General features: G+C 48.1%; 1 protein-coding gene across 1 annotated transcript; it reads right to left on the reverse strand.

Annotated features, from left to right (window-relative positions):
* Positions 1–276: 276 nt before the first annotated feature.
* Positions 277–17292, reverse strand: TP53AIP1 (tumor protein p53 regulated apoptosis inducing protein 1). Its single transcript, XM_035265062.3, is given in 2 exon segments — positions 277–2465; positions 2468–17292. Coding segments are annotated over 2 exon segments (372 nt in total). The 5' UTR covers positions 2601–17292; the 3' UTR covers positions 277–2226.
* Between the last annotated feature and the right edge of the window lie 484 nt (positions 17293–17776).

A 17776-nucleotide genomic window follows, 5' to 3' on the forward strand; every position in this document is an offset into this window, starting at 1 on the left:
CCATTTCTCAACAGTACTTTTTTTTGTTTTTTGAGATGGAGTCTGGCTTACTCACCAGGGTGGAGTGCAGTGGTGTGATCTCGGCTCACTGCAACCTCTGCCTCCTGGGTTCAAGTGATTCTCCTGCCTCAGCCTCCCAAGTAACTGGAACTACAGGTGTGCACCACTACGCCCAGCTAATTTCTGTATTTTTAGTAAAGATGGGGTTTCACCATGTTGGCCAGGATGGTCTCGATCTCTTGACTTCATGATCTGCCCACCTCGGCCTCCCAAAGTGCTGGGATTACAGGCGTGAGCCACCACCTGCGGCCAACAGTACTTTTTTTCTGATCACAGCTGAGCTCACATGCTGACCGCAGCGGCCTGTCTCTAAGCAGTGTGACTCCAGGAAGGAAAGGGCTGGAGATACCTCAATCAAGGCCTCAGCAGACAGGGAGAGAATTTATTCTTTGCAAAATGTATGGAGCCCTTGTTACTTACCAGATATCATGTTAGAGACCAGGGATAAAAACAACAATAATGTACTTCAGTGAATCTAAAACACAGTTCATTGTAAGGCACACCATTATTCTGTGCCCCAAGACAGGAAAAAAAAAATCTTTAGATTTCATAGATATCAAATGGGAAAAAATATATATCTTGGAATAAACAAAATATGCTAATGGTTACAGTAAGATATCTAGGACATACGATGCCCAGGTGCTATTCTTAGCATTTCACATATGTTGTTTCATTTTTCCACACAGTGAATCTGTGAGATGGAATCTATTATCATTCTATTTTATAGACAGGTGCCTGAGACTCGGGCAGGCCAGGTGTCCTGCCCATGTACGCACAGCTTCTCAGTGGCAGAGTCAGGATTTGAACCCACACCCTGCAGCCTGGCTCCATGCTCTCAACAGCTCTGCAGAAACTAAAGTTATAATGGAAGACTGCTCATTCCAAATCTGTCCCATTGTCCAGCATGTCACTGAGAAGCCCACGGCCCGTTCCAGAAAGTTCAGTGGCTGCCAATCAGCTTGGCTATAGTGACTACTCTCAAATGTACCATTACCTGTTTTTTTTTTTTTTTAATTTGAGAAATAAAATAAAATATATCCACAGCAGTTTACGATTCTGCCACAATGTCATTTTGTCAGATGGCAAATTTCTGGAGCAGCTCCAATTCAAAAACGCTGTCGTTACCTGGATTTATGGAGAGGACGTGAAATCGCTTAATTTTATCACAGCCCACACCCACTAAGCAATTATCACCCACCCTACCAGGCACCAGACAGTTGCTGAGGACCAAGATCCAGACTAAACTGAGGGGGCTTCTATTCCCCTGCAGCCTCCGTGAACTCGGGGACCCAAAACAAAGAGGCCTGAAATTTGAGAGGAAATGGAAGTGGCTGCGAGGCCCTGCCCTGCAGGGAAGTCTCTCAGATGGTTTATTCTTCTCTGGCAGTTTTTCCCCTAGGTATTCATGGCATCCAGGGGCATTTCACCTCGGCAAAGTGATGACGCTGCCACTCAGGTTCTCATGGAAACCAAACTGGGACAAGAGGAAGAAAAGGCCCCTCAAGGTCAGTGGTGCAAAGGACATTAGAGACAGAGACGGAGACAGTTTGGGTGGCCAAAGAACAGCCATAGACTGGTGCTTCCTCCCTCCCATCACCACAGCTCAGGGCTTTGTCACTCCAGAACACCTGGGCCCTGCACCTCAGATGCTGCACGTGAGCTTCAGGGGAGAGAAGCATGGGCCTCCAGGGAGGTGCAGGCACTCCTGGCTCCTGGCTGCCTCCTGGCCCAGGCCCGGCCTTTGTCTGCTTCCAGAGCCACGTGCTGTTCGTGCTGGGATGAATGCAAGGCCCCAGTGACCTTCCCCTCCTCAGAGCCCACAAGCTTCCGAGTGCGTCATCTTCATTACTGGCCGACGGAAATGACTTCCTGGAGTAAGGGACTGATGCTCCAAGGCCCATCTGGACAAAAGCAGGATGCGGGAGGGACACAGTTCCGCAGACCCAGAGCCCTGCGCCCCAGCCTCCCCTCCGCTGCATTCCCCAAGGGCCCTTCCTTCAGTCTCTCCATTGATTTCTCCCTTTCTGAATGCCCAGACAGAAAGGCAGCCCCTTCTTTCCAAAAGCCTTGTTTCTCAGAAAACCTTTCTGCCTTCTAGAAACCCAGGATTGCGAGGAGGAGGAGGAGGAGGACTGGCCATTCCCTTATGACTATTGATCAGGGCTGTCAGTTCCCAGCTCCTTCCAGTGCACTGGGCTGGGGACAGTCCCCACGCAGCCTCGAGGACCCAGATGCTGTCACTTAGTCATGGTCAGTCTGAAAACTTGGGATGTCAGCACCATGGTGAGAGCAGAGTCTGCCCGTAGCCATGACAGGCAAAAGACATGTTCACTCTTTCCCGTCTCAATTTTCACTACGGGGTCCTTCCCAGCCCAATGCGGGTATCTGAGCATTACTGCAGGGCTCTGGTCTCCCCAGCCCGGGCCCTGCCTCCTGGCCCTACCGCCGGAAGCTTGAGCAGATCTGAAGCTCACCTTAGGGGGAGACCCCATCCAGGGGAGACCCTGTCTGCAAAAAAGGAGAACGTGTCTTCTCCTCATTTGTTGTCAGGGCCAGTGCCTAAGGAATAAAAAACAAACAAAACAGGCTATAAACAGAAGCAGTGATGGCAGCCTGGGCCAGCAATTATTAGGGTTTTGGTTGTATTTGGATCTGGGAAGGGGAGGCCGATGCACCCAGAGTGAGACACCAGGGCTGGGCTGTAACCCACACCCTAGGACACGTTTTGGGAGACTCAAACTGAAAGTCAGTTGTGTTGAATTTGGGGAAAGGGAGTGGGATGATGAAGTTAGGAGTACCGTCATTAACTAGATATTAACTAGCCGTTAATTAGTCATTAACTATATTTTCGAGAAAGCAACAAGCCCTCTGTGTCCGAAGTTGTAAGGGGTGGGCTGCCCTAATTGTCTGTGGCTGCTCCAGCTGTATTTGTGATTCACATTTGTTCATTTATTACATGTCTGATCCCTACCTCAGGGACCCAGCCTCCTGTTAATAAGCTCTCAGATTCAGGGAGAGGAGTCTCAGAGAACTCCTCACCTGTGTGGGCCGATGGATCAGAGCAGAAGAGTCTCCTTCTCTGCCCCACTCTCTCTCTCTCACTTGCCTGATCAGAGGTTCCCAGCCAGCTCCCCAGCTCCCTCTCTGCCTTCCTGGGTGCCACGGGCCCTCAGCCAGGGAAGCTGGCGCCCTCACTTGTCTCCCATGGTTCTCTGTCCTCTGGGCTCCTGTGGCCCCTCTCTGCTTTGGGGACTGTCCAGTCTTCCCCATCCCTGTTCTTTCTCCCACAAGTCCCTGGTGGCCTAGGCTCTGGGGAGGAGCTGCATTTCGAGCCACTGCCCACATCGCTTCCCTAGGGCAGCAGGAGCTCACCAGTGTGGCAGGCCCAGTCCTTGACAGCCTGAGGCTCATGTCCATGACCTCCAGGGGCTGCCCACAGAAGCGCTACCTGCATCACCCACAGAATGGAGGGAGACAGCAACTCTCCACACAAAGGCACTGAGTAAAAATACCCTGAAAGCCACTCAGAGCAGCAGAGTCGTGAGCACTCATCACAGGCCAGAAGCCCAGCAAGTAGCATCAGACACCTCAGGTTAAATAGAATGTAGAGGGTGGGGCACAGTGGCTCACGCCTGTTCCCAGCACTTTGGGAGGCAGAGGTGGGCGGATCACAAGGTCAGGAGATTGAGACCAGCTTGGCCAACATAGTGAAACCCTGTCTCTACTAAAAATACAAAAATTAGGTTGGCATGGTGGCATGTGCTTTTAATCCCAGCTACTCGGGAGGCTGAGGCAGAAGGGCAGAAGAACCACTTGGACCAGGGAGTCACAGGTTGCCGTGAGCTGAGATTGTGCCACTGCACTCCAGCCTCGTGACAGAAGCAGACTCCATCTCAAAAAAAAAAAAAAAAAGAACATAGAGATTGTCACCTCCCACCCTCGCCATTCTAGTCAATGCAGGCCAGTTTGGTGCACACTAGGCATGTGCGGTGAGCATGCTAAGGGCTGCACGTGTACCATTTCTCCAAGTACTTCCTGCAACCTTATGAAGTTCTCTCCCAATTTAACAAGCAGTAACCAAACTCAGAAGTCATTTACCCAATGCCACACATCAGGAAAATGTAAAAGATTGGGGCTTCAATACCAGGATTGAGCCCAAAGGTCACGTTATTTCCCTGCAGCCCCCTTCCCCTCCTGCTTCCCCTCCTACACTCTGCACACAGCCCCCAGGAGACCACGGGCCCTGGACTCCCAGAGCTCAGCAGCAATGCAAAGCCACCCTCAGAAGAGCTGCCCAGAGAGGTGCAGCTGTGGCCCATTGCTCACTCCCTGCAGGGGTGAGGGCAGCTGCCCAGTGGCCCAGATGGACACAGAAGGTCACCATATGGCCTGCCGGGCTCTGCAGGATAGAAGGCGGGAGGTGAAGAGTCTGAGCTGGTGTCTCCACCTCCCTCTTCCAGACACTGAAAACAGGATTCTCCAGGGTTCACGCCTCTGCGTCTGGTTCAATGCGGGGCATTTTGTCGGGCAACAAGTCAGCAGCCATGCAGGGGCTGCACTGCAGATAGATGATGCACTTCCTTAGTATCCAGACAGAACAAAAGGGATCCCCCTTCTAGCTTGAAACCATCAGGTTCTCTAAGAGGTCCTGCTACAACCCATCGGAATGCAGGAGGGACTGTGGCTCTTCTGGAAACACGATTCCTCTGTGCAGTGAAATGACAGCTGCTTCTTTTCAGCAACTGGGCTGTTCCCATGTAATGTTGGCTGCGATGGATGATGTTTCTGACTCATACTCTGGCTTTAAAATCAAAGTTTTTGTTAGAAACCAGCTTTGTTTTCCTTCTATTTCCTGTTTGAAAAGTGAAGCATTAACACGAAGGAGGATCCCAGCTGAGATCATGCCTGGACTCAGGCTGCAGGGAGCCATTCAGAGGGGACACTTCCAGCTACCATGCAGATTCATCATACATCCAGCCCCCTTTGCCCCAGACCTGCCCATAGTACCCTCAACACCGGGCCCTGGGCAGCTACCCTCAAACACCCAGAGGCCAAGCATAAGAGGAAGCCCACTTGCCCTCCCTAGTCGATTATCACAAAGAACCCTAGAGCCTCCTGCACAGGGACCCACTCCTTAGAGGGTGCAAAGAGCTAAGTTTTGTTTGAGACAGTCACCTGGTATTGGAAGGGAGAGATGACAGCTACCCTCTGTCCCTGCTTCCAGGGCAGGGCAGAGCAAGCTGCTTTTGGCCCTGTCTCTGAGGCAGACATGAGCAGCCTTCAATGGTGCTCTGGTTTGAATGTGACCCCCTGCAAAAGCCAGGTGTTGCCAATGTGAGAGCCTTGAGAGGTGGGGCCTTTAAGCAGGGATTAGGCCGTGAGGGCTCCTGTCTCATGAATGGAATTAGGGGTCCTCACAAAGGGGCTGCATAGAGGGAGTACATTCACTTGTCCTTCTACCTCCAGCCATGTGAGGATGCGTGTGGCCTTTGTCCCTTCTGGAGGACGCAGCAGCAAGGCACTGTCATGGAAACAGAGAATGGAGCCATCAGCAGGCACTGAACCTGCTGGCACCTGGCTCCAGAGCTGCGGGAAGATACATTTCTGTCCTTTATGAATTGCCCAGTCTCTGGGGTTGTGTGAGAGCAACACGCAGTGGACTGAGGCAGATGGAATGTCAGTTTGCATCAGCCCCCACCCACACCCTCAGTACGTGCCACAGCGGCCATGCTGGGTGCCTTTCCACAGTGCCCAGGCCTCAGGAGCACTGGCACAGAAACATTACCCATTGTCAGAAACATCACCCATTGCAGTCTCGAGGGATGCTCAGGTCAGGGAGGTGCCCTGGCTAGTGTCAGTTTCAGCGCCACCAGCATCAGGAGGTTCATCTCAACGAGCCCAAGCAAGAGAGGAGGTGGTGAGGTCAACTCCTGCCCATCCAGAGACTCCCAGACTTTGGGGATGAAATCTGCAGGACCTGAGACTCCTGAAGTGAGAGGAGACAGAGCTAGGAGAAGGGAGGGAAGCCAGGAGGGCAGGGGCATGGGGGGCAGGATGGAGAGGGCCAGGCTGGCATGAGCAACAGCTTCTTCTCCCCTGGTCATTTTGGCCCAAGGGGGTCATGTTCTCTGAGGAACTGGAACTTGCTCCTGGGAAGAGGAACAGCTCAACATCTGCTACTCCCTCTCCATACAGCTCCTGGGGCAAGTCTACCACTGTCTTCTCACCCCCTCTATGCCCTCATACAAGCATTTCCTCTCTGCCTGCAATGCCTTTCCTCTCCCTCCTCTGGCCAGTGTTCACAGGTTCTCCGAGATAGATAGAAAGTATTTTAAGGAAGACCTCCCTAACCTCCTCCCAGCTGGGTGGATCCCTCCCGCTGGACCCCCACATATCTCAGTTCCAAAAGACCATTCACACTATAGTCTAAATCAGTGGATTCCTGGTGTGTGGTATGTGCAGTTATAATGGGTTGCCTCAGCCCCCAACGCACCCTTCCTTGCCTTCCTCTGTGATAATGCCCCTGGGCCCTGTACCCATTTCTCCCTTGCCAGCTGGCATGACATTTAGCCCTGTGCAGAGTCAGGGGCCTCTCCCCAGTTCTGGTGCTTCTTTCTCTGCTTGCTCCTGGCTGCTGGGAGGACACGAGGGGCACTCAGCACTGCTCTCCCTTCAGCAAATGTTGTTGCTGGTCCCAGCCTGGATTCCTGGCCTGCTGCTGGCCGAGGAGGGTTTGCCAGTGCCACCCCGTGCTTCCCTGTACCTGGCCTTGGTCTGCTGGGACCCAGAGGAAAGCCCACAGCCACCATCTCCACCCACATTCCCCTGCTTGCCAGCCACAGTCACCGGCTGTGGGTCTGCGTGGCTGTGCTCCAGAAGCAGAGCTGGGAGGAGGAGGGCCCATGCACAAATGAGAATATGAAGGGAACTTCTAGAGGCTGTGGCAAACACAGGTGCCATGCCCCCTACCCTGCCCACAGTCACTGCCCTTCCCACATGGAGGGTGCTCTGCATCCCCACACGTGGCCCACAGTAAGCTCTCAGTAAGTGCTGAAGGAACTAACAAATAATCCTCCCACCACCAACCACAGGAAGCTGGGGCAGAACCAGAGAACTGCTGAATGGAGGCTGGTGAACCCTGCCATGACATGCCTGCTGTGCCCAGGACCCAGGATCCCACAACTCGAGTCCTCCCCCCATCCCAGACCCATTCAAAGTGAAGTGCCCTCCACGCAGGCTTCCCTGGGGGCCCTAGTCAGTGCCCATGAGTCCGCCATGCCCCTGTTCACCAAGGGATGTGAGAAGGAGCCTGACCTGTGGACCAGGACCGACCTAGGTCTAAGCCCCAGCTCAGTGGTCTGCTAGCTGTGTGACCTCATATGGTGGCTCCCCAAGTGTTTGGATGCGCCACATAAGCGTCACCCAGGAACCTGTTAGAGATGCATGTTCTTGGCCCCAACTGGCATCGACCAAGTCAGAAACTCTGCAGGCACAAGGCACCAGGCACCAGGCAGAAAGCAGAGTGAAGGGCAGTGGCCGGAGCATACGTGAAGCGGGGCTTGCCCCTTCCCTCCGCCTCTCCCCTCACCAGCCTCCTAGGGGTCAGAGGGCCGTGGAAATGGTGTCCTCCTGCACATCGGTCCTGCTGTGACTGGCGTGCAGGTCTGAGCAGAGGCTTTCCAAGTGAGCTGAGCAGGTGGAGCCTGAGCACAGCCTCTCGGGAAGTGAGCGCACAGGCTGGGAGCTGTCCTTGGAGATGCCCCTGGGCTCCCGGCAGGGCATGGCTGAGTTCTTGCCTGTCCTCAGCAGGCCCGCGGTGGTGGGGTGGCTCAGGCAGGTACCCTGTCCACAGCCAGTGCTGCTGAGGATGAAGGCAATGGATGGATGAGTGGGGCCAGCGTGTGCCACGTTGCCGGGAGCTGGACAGGCTCGCCCTGTGTGCACACCATTTCCATGTGTGCAGCAGACACTGGCATCTGTCCACAAAGTTGATTGAGTCTTTCTCACCTTTTCTTCCTCAGCTTAAAATAGGCCTCTTTTTAGGGAGAAGCTGGGGTGATATCAAGCCGAAGTGCTGAGGGCGCAGGAAGACCCGCCAGGCAATCCCCCGGAAGCCCTGGCGGTCTCTAGCCAGCCTCTGGAGCTCGACTTGGCAATGTTTACCTCGCAGATTCTTTTTCCAACTTCCCACACTGTGCTTCTTCCTACACCCTGTCCTTCCTCAGGGGCTAGCGTGCTCATCAGTTGGCTTCATCTCTCCCTAATTGCAAGGCTGACCCAGAAATGTAGCCCCGATCCCGGCTCAAACGAGGCCAGAAAGATGATGCCTCTAAGGCCAACAAAGACGTGCGAGGTGAGGCGAACATCTGCTGCGTCGGTGCAGGGCCCCCTTGCTGAGTTGACCTTAAGTCTGCATGAGCTCGAATGCAGTTCCTGGTTACCCAGTGAGCTTCATCTCCCACCTGGAGGGGAGACTGGCCGCCTTTTGAATGAAGCGTTGCCCACTAGAGATAGTATCACAGGCAGAACTGTCATTGTTAGCCCTTTTATATGTTGCCAACTGTCAGACATACTATTCCTTTTATCCCTCCAAATTCCTCGAAAGCTGCTTCTATTTTGGAACTCTTTATTCCCAGAGCTGGGTAATTTCTCCCTGGCTGTGTTTTTATTGTCGAGAATGGAAACCTCATGTGATGAACACTCACTGGGTAGAAATCCTGGGGGGCTCGTAGTTAAACCAGATAACACATCTCACCCTGAGGAACGGTCCTGATTTCTTTCTAAAAATTCATTGTCTCTCTGAGATACATACATATTTCCTTGTCTCATTCCAGAATCAAAACTTATAATTCTACAAAAAAATAATTTTTGTCCAAACATGTTTTCTTCCTTGTGTTCCAGAGAGTCTGGGATAGCAAGACATGTGGAGCTTTGGTCTGTGGGTGGTTCTGATTCCTTCATTCCTCCAGTGACCAGGGAGCAGTCATTGCTGGGCAGGGAACCCCTGCTTCCTCCCTGGGCTTCCAGCCTTCCCTTAACAATCTTTTCTTTTTTTTTGAGACAGAGTCTCGCTCTATCACCAGGCTGGAGTGCAGTGGTGCCATCTCAGTGCATTGCAACCTCCGCCTCCTGGGTTCAAGCAATTCTCCTGCCTCAGCCTCCTGAGTAGTTGGGATTACAGGCTCCTGCCACCATGCCCAGCTAACTTTCGTATTTTTTAGTAGAGATGGGGTTTCACCATGTTGGCCAGGCTGTTCTCAAACTCCTGACTTCATGTGATCTGCCCACCTTAGCATCCCAAAGAGCTGAGATTACAGGTGTGAACCACCACACCTGACCCCCAACACTCTTTTTTAAGACCCATTTGAAAATAATGGCAAAAACCACAATTACTTTCGCACCAAGCTTAACCACATTTTACCAGGGTGCAGTTACTGTGGCCTGAACATCATTATCTGTGCATGGTACTTCTCTTAAAATTCGCATGCAACCAGAACACCTCTCTAGGGCCTGTCTCCTTAGATACACTTGACCATCCTTCTCTGCTCTCACACCTACTGCTTGGGGCAAGTGCAGGGTCTGGCCCCTGGGGATAGGCCAGACAGGTTCACCAGCGGGCAAATGGATTCAGGTCAGCTTTGTAGACTTGGTTTATTCCCACCTCTTGAAAGAGGGGCAGGGGGAGGGGAGTCTTGCTTCCTGCCCGTTATCCTCTGCTAAGCCGTATTCAGCAATTCAGTTTTCCATGAATTCAGAGAACCATGAATTCAAGGGTACTGGGCATACTCGGAGTTACTTTTCTTACTTTTGCTATAATAGCCTGGGGGCAGAGCTCCTCCAATTAGACCCTCCTCCAATTAGACCCTCAAAGCAACATTGAAAACAGCAGGCCAAGATCCAGGCATTCTCAGGCCTCGCCTGATGTTACCTTAGCCCTTGACCCTGCATGCTGGACTTTAGGACATGAAGGGGTTAGACATGGATGAGGTTAGAGAGGTGTGCGCACGCCAGAGGATGGTGAGCATCCAGGCTGCATCGAGGGGATGAAGCATCCTGCAGTGCTGTGCATCTTAGAACGTGGTGCCCAGCCCACCTGCCCCAGAGCAGCCTGAGTGTTAAATGTGTTGGTTCTTGAGCCCCACCCCAGGTCTGCTGAATCAGAATCTTTGTGGGTGGGGCCCAGGAACTTCTATTCTAGGAGGTTCTTGTGCATGTTTCATTGCTCAGGAGGTTAATTGAAGAACATAAGCCAAGGGATGGCATCATCAGATTGGTCACTTTGTGGGACAGCTTTTAAAAACCAGAGGCCAGACAAGAGATTGCTGTAGTGTTGCAGGTGACACACCTTGATGAGCTGAGCCCAGTTGTCAGTGGCGGGGCAGAGCAAGACAAGGAGGCCAGGGCAAGTCTCTGCTTTGAGTGACCAAGTAAATAGAGGATAATTAGGGGATTCAGAAAAAGGATAATCTGGGGAGGAAATTAGTGGTTGCCCTAGACTTGCTGAGTTGAGGGGCCTATGGGGTCTCCAGATAGCAGCAGTCCAGGAGGAAGTAGGATCCACAGACCCGGAGCTTAGGAGAAAGTTCTGAGCAAAAGATACAAATAGGTGGGAAAGGAAATCCTTGGGGCAGATGCAATTTCTCAGGAAGAATGTGAGAGCAAAGTAAAGGCACTGAGGCCAACACCTTCAGGAACAGACATAGAGGGCTTAGGCAGAAGAGAAGTTACCCAGTGCATGGGGCTTATGTGGAAAAGCATTTTTTGTGTGTCTGGTTCAGATAAATGTATATTTCAACAGGACAGAATGTTTTAGTGGGTAGTGATGGGTCAATGGTGCCCTGTTCAAGTATTATCCCAGGGCCAGGCACGGTGGCTCATGCCTGTGATCCCAGCACTTTGGAGGCCAAGCAGCTGGATCACTTGAGGTCAGGAGTTCAAGATCAGCCTGGCCAACCTGGCGAAACCTTGTCTCTACTAAAAATACAAAAAATAGCTGGGCATGGTGGTGTGCGCCTGTGGTCCCAGCTACTCTGGAGGTAGAGGCAGGAGAATCACCTGAACCCAGGAGGTAGAGGTTGCAGTGAGCCGAGATCACACCACTGCACTCCAGCCTAGGCAACAGAGCAAGACTGCATCTAAAAAAAAAAGTATCCCAGACTAAATAGTAAATAATCAAATTTAATAAATCTGTTCAATATCACAATGAAATGTAGTCAGTAACCAGTTCTTGTTAAGGGTTCAGGGAGAGAGGACTGAGCTGGGTGGGAGAGCAGCTCTACCATCAGTGAGAGTTGACATGATGTGGACATAGCTGTATCCTCTTCACTGAGCCTCTAGGACCTGCACACCGAGAAAGTAAAAATGCTTTCAGTTAAATTGCCTCCGGAAAGAAATGTTGCCAGCTGACCTTTTCAGATGTGAGTATAAGACACATCAAAAAGATATTCTGGAAGAACAAAGAGGAAACTGCTTTCTACACCTCCCATTTGAGTAGGGTTAGGGAGGGTATGTTTTTTAAATGCATCTTGGCTGGGAATAAAATGGATTGTCCCCTTTCCCACTTTAAGTGTATTTGTTGGTAATTATTTGCAAAGTATACTCTTATTTATACTTCAACTCCCCCTGGTAAATGTTAAACCATAATTGCACCTTAAGAACAGCAGTCTTCAACCTTTTTGGCACCAAGGACCAGTTTCATGGAAGACAATTTTTCCCCAGACTGAGAAGGGGGATGGTTTCAGGTTGATTCAAGCGCATTCCCTTTATTGTGCACTTTATTTCTATTGCTATTACACTGTAATATATGATGAAATAATTCTACAACTCACTGCAATGTAGATCAGTGGGAGCCCTGAGTTTGTCTTCCAGCAACTAGATGGTTTCATCTGGGGGTGATGGCAGACAGTGACAGATCATCAGGCATTAGGTTCTCACAAAAAGCACACAGCCCAGATCCTTTGCATGTGGAGTTCACCACAGGATTTGCGCGTGCTCTTATGAGAATCTAATGCCAACCCTGATCTGACAGGAGGTGGAGCTCAGGCAGTAATGTGAGCGATGGGGAGCAGCTGTGAATACAGATGAAGCTTCACTCACTCACCTGCCACTCACCTCCTGAAGCCCAGTTCCCGACAGGTCACAGATACCAGTCTGTGGCCCAGGGGACAGGGATGCCTGCCTTAAGAAGAATAAGAATTTGTACCAAGTGCTTCGTCATGTGCCAGGCGTTATTCTCAGTGCATTACATATATGAAACCAGGGTTCTGCGAAGCATGTCACAGGATAGTGTTGTTTTCCTTATTTTACAGAATAGCAAAGAGAGGGCTAGTGAGGTCGAATGACTTAGCCAAGGTCACTACACTCGTAAGTAGCCGGCCCTGGATTCATATCCAGCCAGTCTGGCTCCTATGCCTGCTCTCTTGCCCATTATTTTGTACCACATTTATAGGTCCTAGTAGTTATTAATAAATAAAAGTGTTTGGATTGTACATGTATGTTCACATTTCTCAGAGGAAGCCAAAGGTAGTCACCAACTGCAAGAATGTACTGACCGTATTTATAACAAACAAGCCATCAGTGAGGCGGATCATTCCTAAGTGTTCTTTCTTGCTATTAGAAGATTTGTATGTTATAAAATATGTACATTTCATTACACCACCTTATGCATATTTATCACCTTAGATGGTTTCACCTGTCTGCTTTTAGCTAGATTATAAATTCTCTGAGGGTAAGAAGTGCACACTCCCAAAATGTGGAACCAGAGGAAGCCAGTGAAGCATTTTAATGACGGAGTCAGGTTACACAGGGGAGCCCAGAAGAGCAGCTTTCAGTTCACAAAACTATTTTTAGTTATTTTCCAAGCTGCCTGAGTTGGGAAATCTAAATCTAAAATATGTTTTGGGGGCTGTTTATTTCTCTTTTAGAAGATATTTAAATACATTTTTATAACTTAAAGAGGAATGTATCCATATAGACATAATTCCTGTTGAAAGAACCCTCTAGAGTCCATAGTATTAAGAGCCTTTTAAAAATATATAAAGAAAATAACAACATTTTTCTCCTGAGCCAATCTCTGAACCAAAGGGCTGCAACTGAAGTTTGGCCATGACACAAAGTTTCTTCAAACTCTCTTCCCAGCACACCGAATGCCCGCACCCCCATCAAGGGTATTCTCAGCTGCAACTCCTGCTTCCTGGACAATGACCTGGCATTAAGTGTTAAAGAATAAATGCTAGTGGTCACAGCCCCTCCGCTGAAAGTCCTGAAAGAACTTCTGCTCCTGGTCCTGCAGAATTCAGCAATTTAAAACAACCCTCAAGCTGAGAAGAAATTAAAAATGTAGATAAGATCTTTAAAAATTTGCTCTTGAAGGGATTATCAGCTCTTGGTAGTGTGCTAACAATATAATGATGAATTACTATGGAAAGATCTAGGGGCGAGACCAGAGGCCCAGGGAGAAGAGCCAGCAGCCAGGACCACTTTTCCTCCTCAGGCCTGTGTGGGTTGTAGAGGAGTGGGCTGAAAGGTGGGCGGCTGCCTGCGGGGCTGAGTGCATCTGCCTTGGAGTGCAGAGGCCCCTGGCGCAGAGTGAGCCTGCGTGTGGCTGGTGGCCTGATGAACCCTCTTCCTTTCAGATTGGGATCATGGAAGAGCTGCCCCCTAGGAGCAAACCGAACAGAAGCAGACTGCTTACAAGGAGACTGTGCAGGCTCAAGCTATCTCAATCTCCGAAATTGGAGGAGGGTAACTCCCAGATGCATGGCAGAAACAAGCTGAAATCCTCTTTGGACAAAGGTGATATTACCCTAGTTATCAAATTGTTTTAATAAACAATGTTTCAAAAATAATGTTCAGCACACAATGAGAAATAACAGGCATACAGCCAGAAAAGGAAATAAACTGAGAGAAAACAGGCAATAGAAACAGGCTTACAAGAACTCAAAAACTAGGAGCTACTGGGAAAGGACTTTAACACATCTATGTGGCTGGGCACGGTGGCTCATGCCTGTAATCCCAGTACTTTGGGAGGCCAAGGCAGGCGGCTCACCTGAGGTCAGGAGCAAAACCCCATCTCTGCTAAAAATACAAAAAAAATTAGCTGGTTGTGGTGGTGGGTGCCTGTAATCCCAGCTACATGGGAAGCTGAGGTAGGAGAATCGCTTGAATCCAAAAGGCAGGGTTACAGTGAGTTGAGACCACACTGTTGCACTCCAACTTGGGCAACAACAACAAAACTCTCAAAATAATAAACATAAAAATAAACATCCATGCATACACATTTAAGATGACAAAAGACAGCATTGAGAATTTTGGCAGAGAACTGGAACTATATATGTAAAAAAATAATATTTCAGAACTGAACAACTATGATTCTACTTTTTAAACTCAATGGATGTGGCCAGGGGCAGTGGCTCATGCCTATAATCCCAGAACTTTGGGAAGCCGAGGTGGGCGGATCACCGGATGAACAGATCGAGACCATCCTGGCCAACAAGGTGAAACCCCATCTCTACTAAAAATGCAAAAATCAGCTGGGCATGGTGGCATGCATCTGTAGTCCCAGCTGCTCGGGAGGCTAAGCCTGGAGAATCGCTTGATCCCAGGAGGCGGAGTTTGCAGTGAGCTGAGATCGCACCACTGCACTCCAGCCTGGTGATAGACCGATACTCTGTCAAAAACAAAAAGCAAACCAGAAAACCTCAATGGATGTGTTTAACAATAAATAAATCTAAAAATAGTAACTGAACTTACAGACTGATGAAAAACACCCAGAATGAAACATGGAGAGACAAAACAATGTAAAATACAGAAGAGAAAATGTTAAATTAAATTAAACGGGCTGAGACTGACTCCTTTCTTGAGTCCTTACATAAAAAATTGCAACTTTAGTATGTAAACAAACTTGCAGTTAACTTAGGAGAATATTTCATAACAAACAGCTGGGTGTCAGCCAGTAACAGCAGCCAACTGATCAGGCCTTGTTCAAATAAGGCAAGTGCCAAGGCATCAGCAATCAAACTGCTTCCGTAACTCACTTGTGGTTTTCTGTCTGTAAAGGTTCCCTGCTGACACTGCAGAGTGAGCTCCCTGAACATCCTCAGTTGTTCTTAGTTCTAACCTGAGCTTAGTTCTGAGGGCTGCCCAGTTCACAACTAAGCAAATCATTCTTTGCTCAGTTAACCTCTGTGAAATGTATCAGAAGTTTTTATTTTTAACAAGAGTAAGAGATAGAGAGGATATAGTAAGAGAATCCAATATCTCCTTTCTTAGAATTTCAATATACAAGTATATTCCTGGAATATACTTGAAATTCCAGGAAAGGAGAATGAAAATAAAGCAGAGGCAATATATAGAGAGAATAGCTGAGAACGTTATAAAAATACTGAAAAATATTAAGCCACATATTTAAGAAGTTCTACAACTCTAAGCCAAAAACATAAAATATATATGTATTCATACATATATGTATAATCTCCATATCTATGCACATTATAGTAAAAATGCTAAATAACAAAAACCAGAGACAAAAAGAAAATCTTAAATGCAACTTGAGGGAGTAAAAAAAATTACCTTCCAAAGAGTAAAATTAGACTTAAAGCTGACTTTGCAACAGAAACAACAGAAGTTAGAAGACAATGGAAAGAAAATAAGAGCCAGCCTATAAATGACCGTCAAGAATGAATTCAAAATAGAAACATCTTCTGCCAGCCACAGTGGTTCATGCCTGTAATCCCAGCACGTTAGGAGGCTGAGGCAGGCAGATCACCTGAGGTCAGGAGTTCAAGATGAGCCTGGCCAACAGGATGAAACCCCCATCTCTACTAAAAATACAAAAGTTGGCCAGGCATAGTGGCTCACACCTATAATCCTAGCTAGGCTGAAGCAGGAGAATTGCTTGAACTCAGGAGATGGAAGTGGCTGAGTCGAGACTGTGCCACTGCACTCCAGCCTGGGCGACAGAGTAAGACCCTGTCTCCGAATAAAATAAAATACAATAAAAACAAAATAGAAACATTTTCAAACAAACAAAGAGAATTCATTAATAGCAGACCCATATTAAAGGACATCTAAAAAGATATTCTTCAGGCAGATGGAAATGATCCAAAGTGGAAGTTCAAAGATAGACCAGCTATAAAGGAAAAATGGGATAAATCGGAATACTTTGAAGTTAAGACTTTGTTCCTTGAAAGATACCACTAAGACAGTGAAAAGATCAGCCACAGACTGGAAGAAGATACCTACAACACCTGAAATCAACGAAAGGTGCCTGCCCTTCCTTATATATTCTTATGCAAAGCACTCCTTGGAATTAAGAAAAAAGACTAACACTGAAAAAATGAGTAACAGGCAACTCACTGAACTTACAGACTGATGAAACATTGCCAGAAGAAAACATGGAAAGACAAAACAATGTAAAATACAGAAGAGAGTACGTTAAATTAAATTAACTTAGCAACGGAAATGGGAAGGGCAATGAAAAGGGTTTTCTGGGTTGGAGAATGTTTCTGTTGATCTGGATGATGGCCACATGCGTATTCACTTTGGAATAAGCCTTACTTGGCATTTTCTCAACATATTATATTCTACAATACAAAAGGTTTTATAAAAAAAAAGGGCAACTGGAAGAAAAAAGGATACATACTTGGTGGTGGGAGGGGTAAGAAAGATGAGCTGTTGAAAAGCTTCACAAGGACTTCTACTGTTCTAGCTAATGTGCTCCTTTTATTTTATTTTATTTTATTTTTCTTGAGACAGAGTTTTGCTCTTGTTACCCAGGCTGGAGTGCAATGGCGCGATTTCGGCTCACAGCAACCTCTGCCTCCTGGGTTCAGGCAATTCTCCTGCCTCAGCCTCCTGAGTAGCTGGGGTTACAGGCACGCGCCACCGTGCCCAGCTAATTTTTTGTATTTTAGGTAGAGACGGGGTTTCACCATGTTGACCAGGATGGTCCCGATCTCTTGACCTCCTGATCCACCCACCTCAGCCTCCCAAAGTACTGGGATTACAGGCGTGAGCCACCGCACCCGGCCCATGTGCTCCTTTTAAATTAAGTCATAACTTCATAGCTTTCAGTTACTTATGCTTTATAGTTTAACAAGTATGCAAATTGCTTCTAGTTATTTGGCTTTTTTAACTTAAAAATTAATCTTAAAAAGACAAAATCTTAGAAATACATATAGTCATATATACCCACCCATATATACATATATACAAACTATGTACATACATACAAACTTATACATGCATATATACAAACTATATGTGTACATACGGGTATATATGACGCATATATACCCATATATATAACAAATTATGTATACACATATATAAACTATATATGTGTATATATAGTTTTGTATACATATATACAAACTATGTATATGTGGGCATACATATATAGTTTGTTATATATATGGGCATATATGACCCATATATACATATATAGTTTGTTTACATGCTAAGTTAGGTTGTAATTTTTTATGTAGGGACTCAAGATGAAGAAGCCGGCCAAGTCTGTTCCCTGATCCAAACCCTTAAGAAGCACAGTGAAATCAGATGACGTTCCACTGGGGCCTCAATCAGGTGGCTCAATCTTTACCCAAACTAATAGAAACAGACCAGGAGACAGGATGCATGTGGATTCTAAAGGTTTTTGTTTTGTTTTGTTTTCTGCAGAGCCTGAGGCCTGAGGCAAGCCCTGAAAAATTTACCAGAG

Source organism: Callithrix jacchus, chromosome 10, assembly GCF_049354715.1.
Source record: "Callithrix jacchus isolate 240 chromosome 10, calJac240_pri, whole genome shotgun sequence".
NCBI classification, from domain to species: Eukaryota; Metazoa; Chordata; class Mammalia; order Primates; family Cebidae; genus Callithrix; species Callithrix jacchus.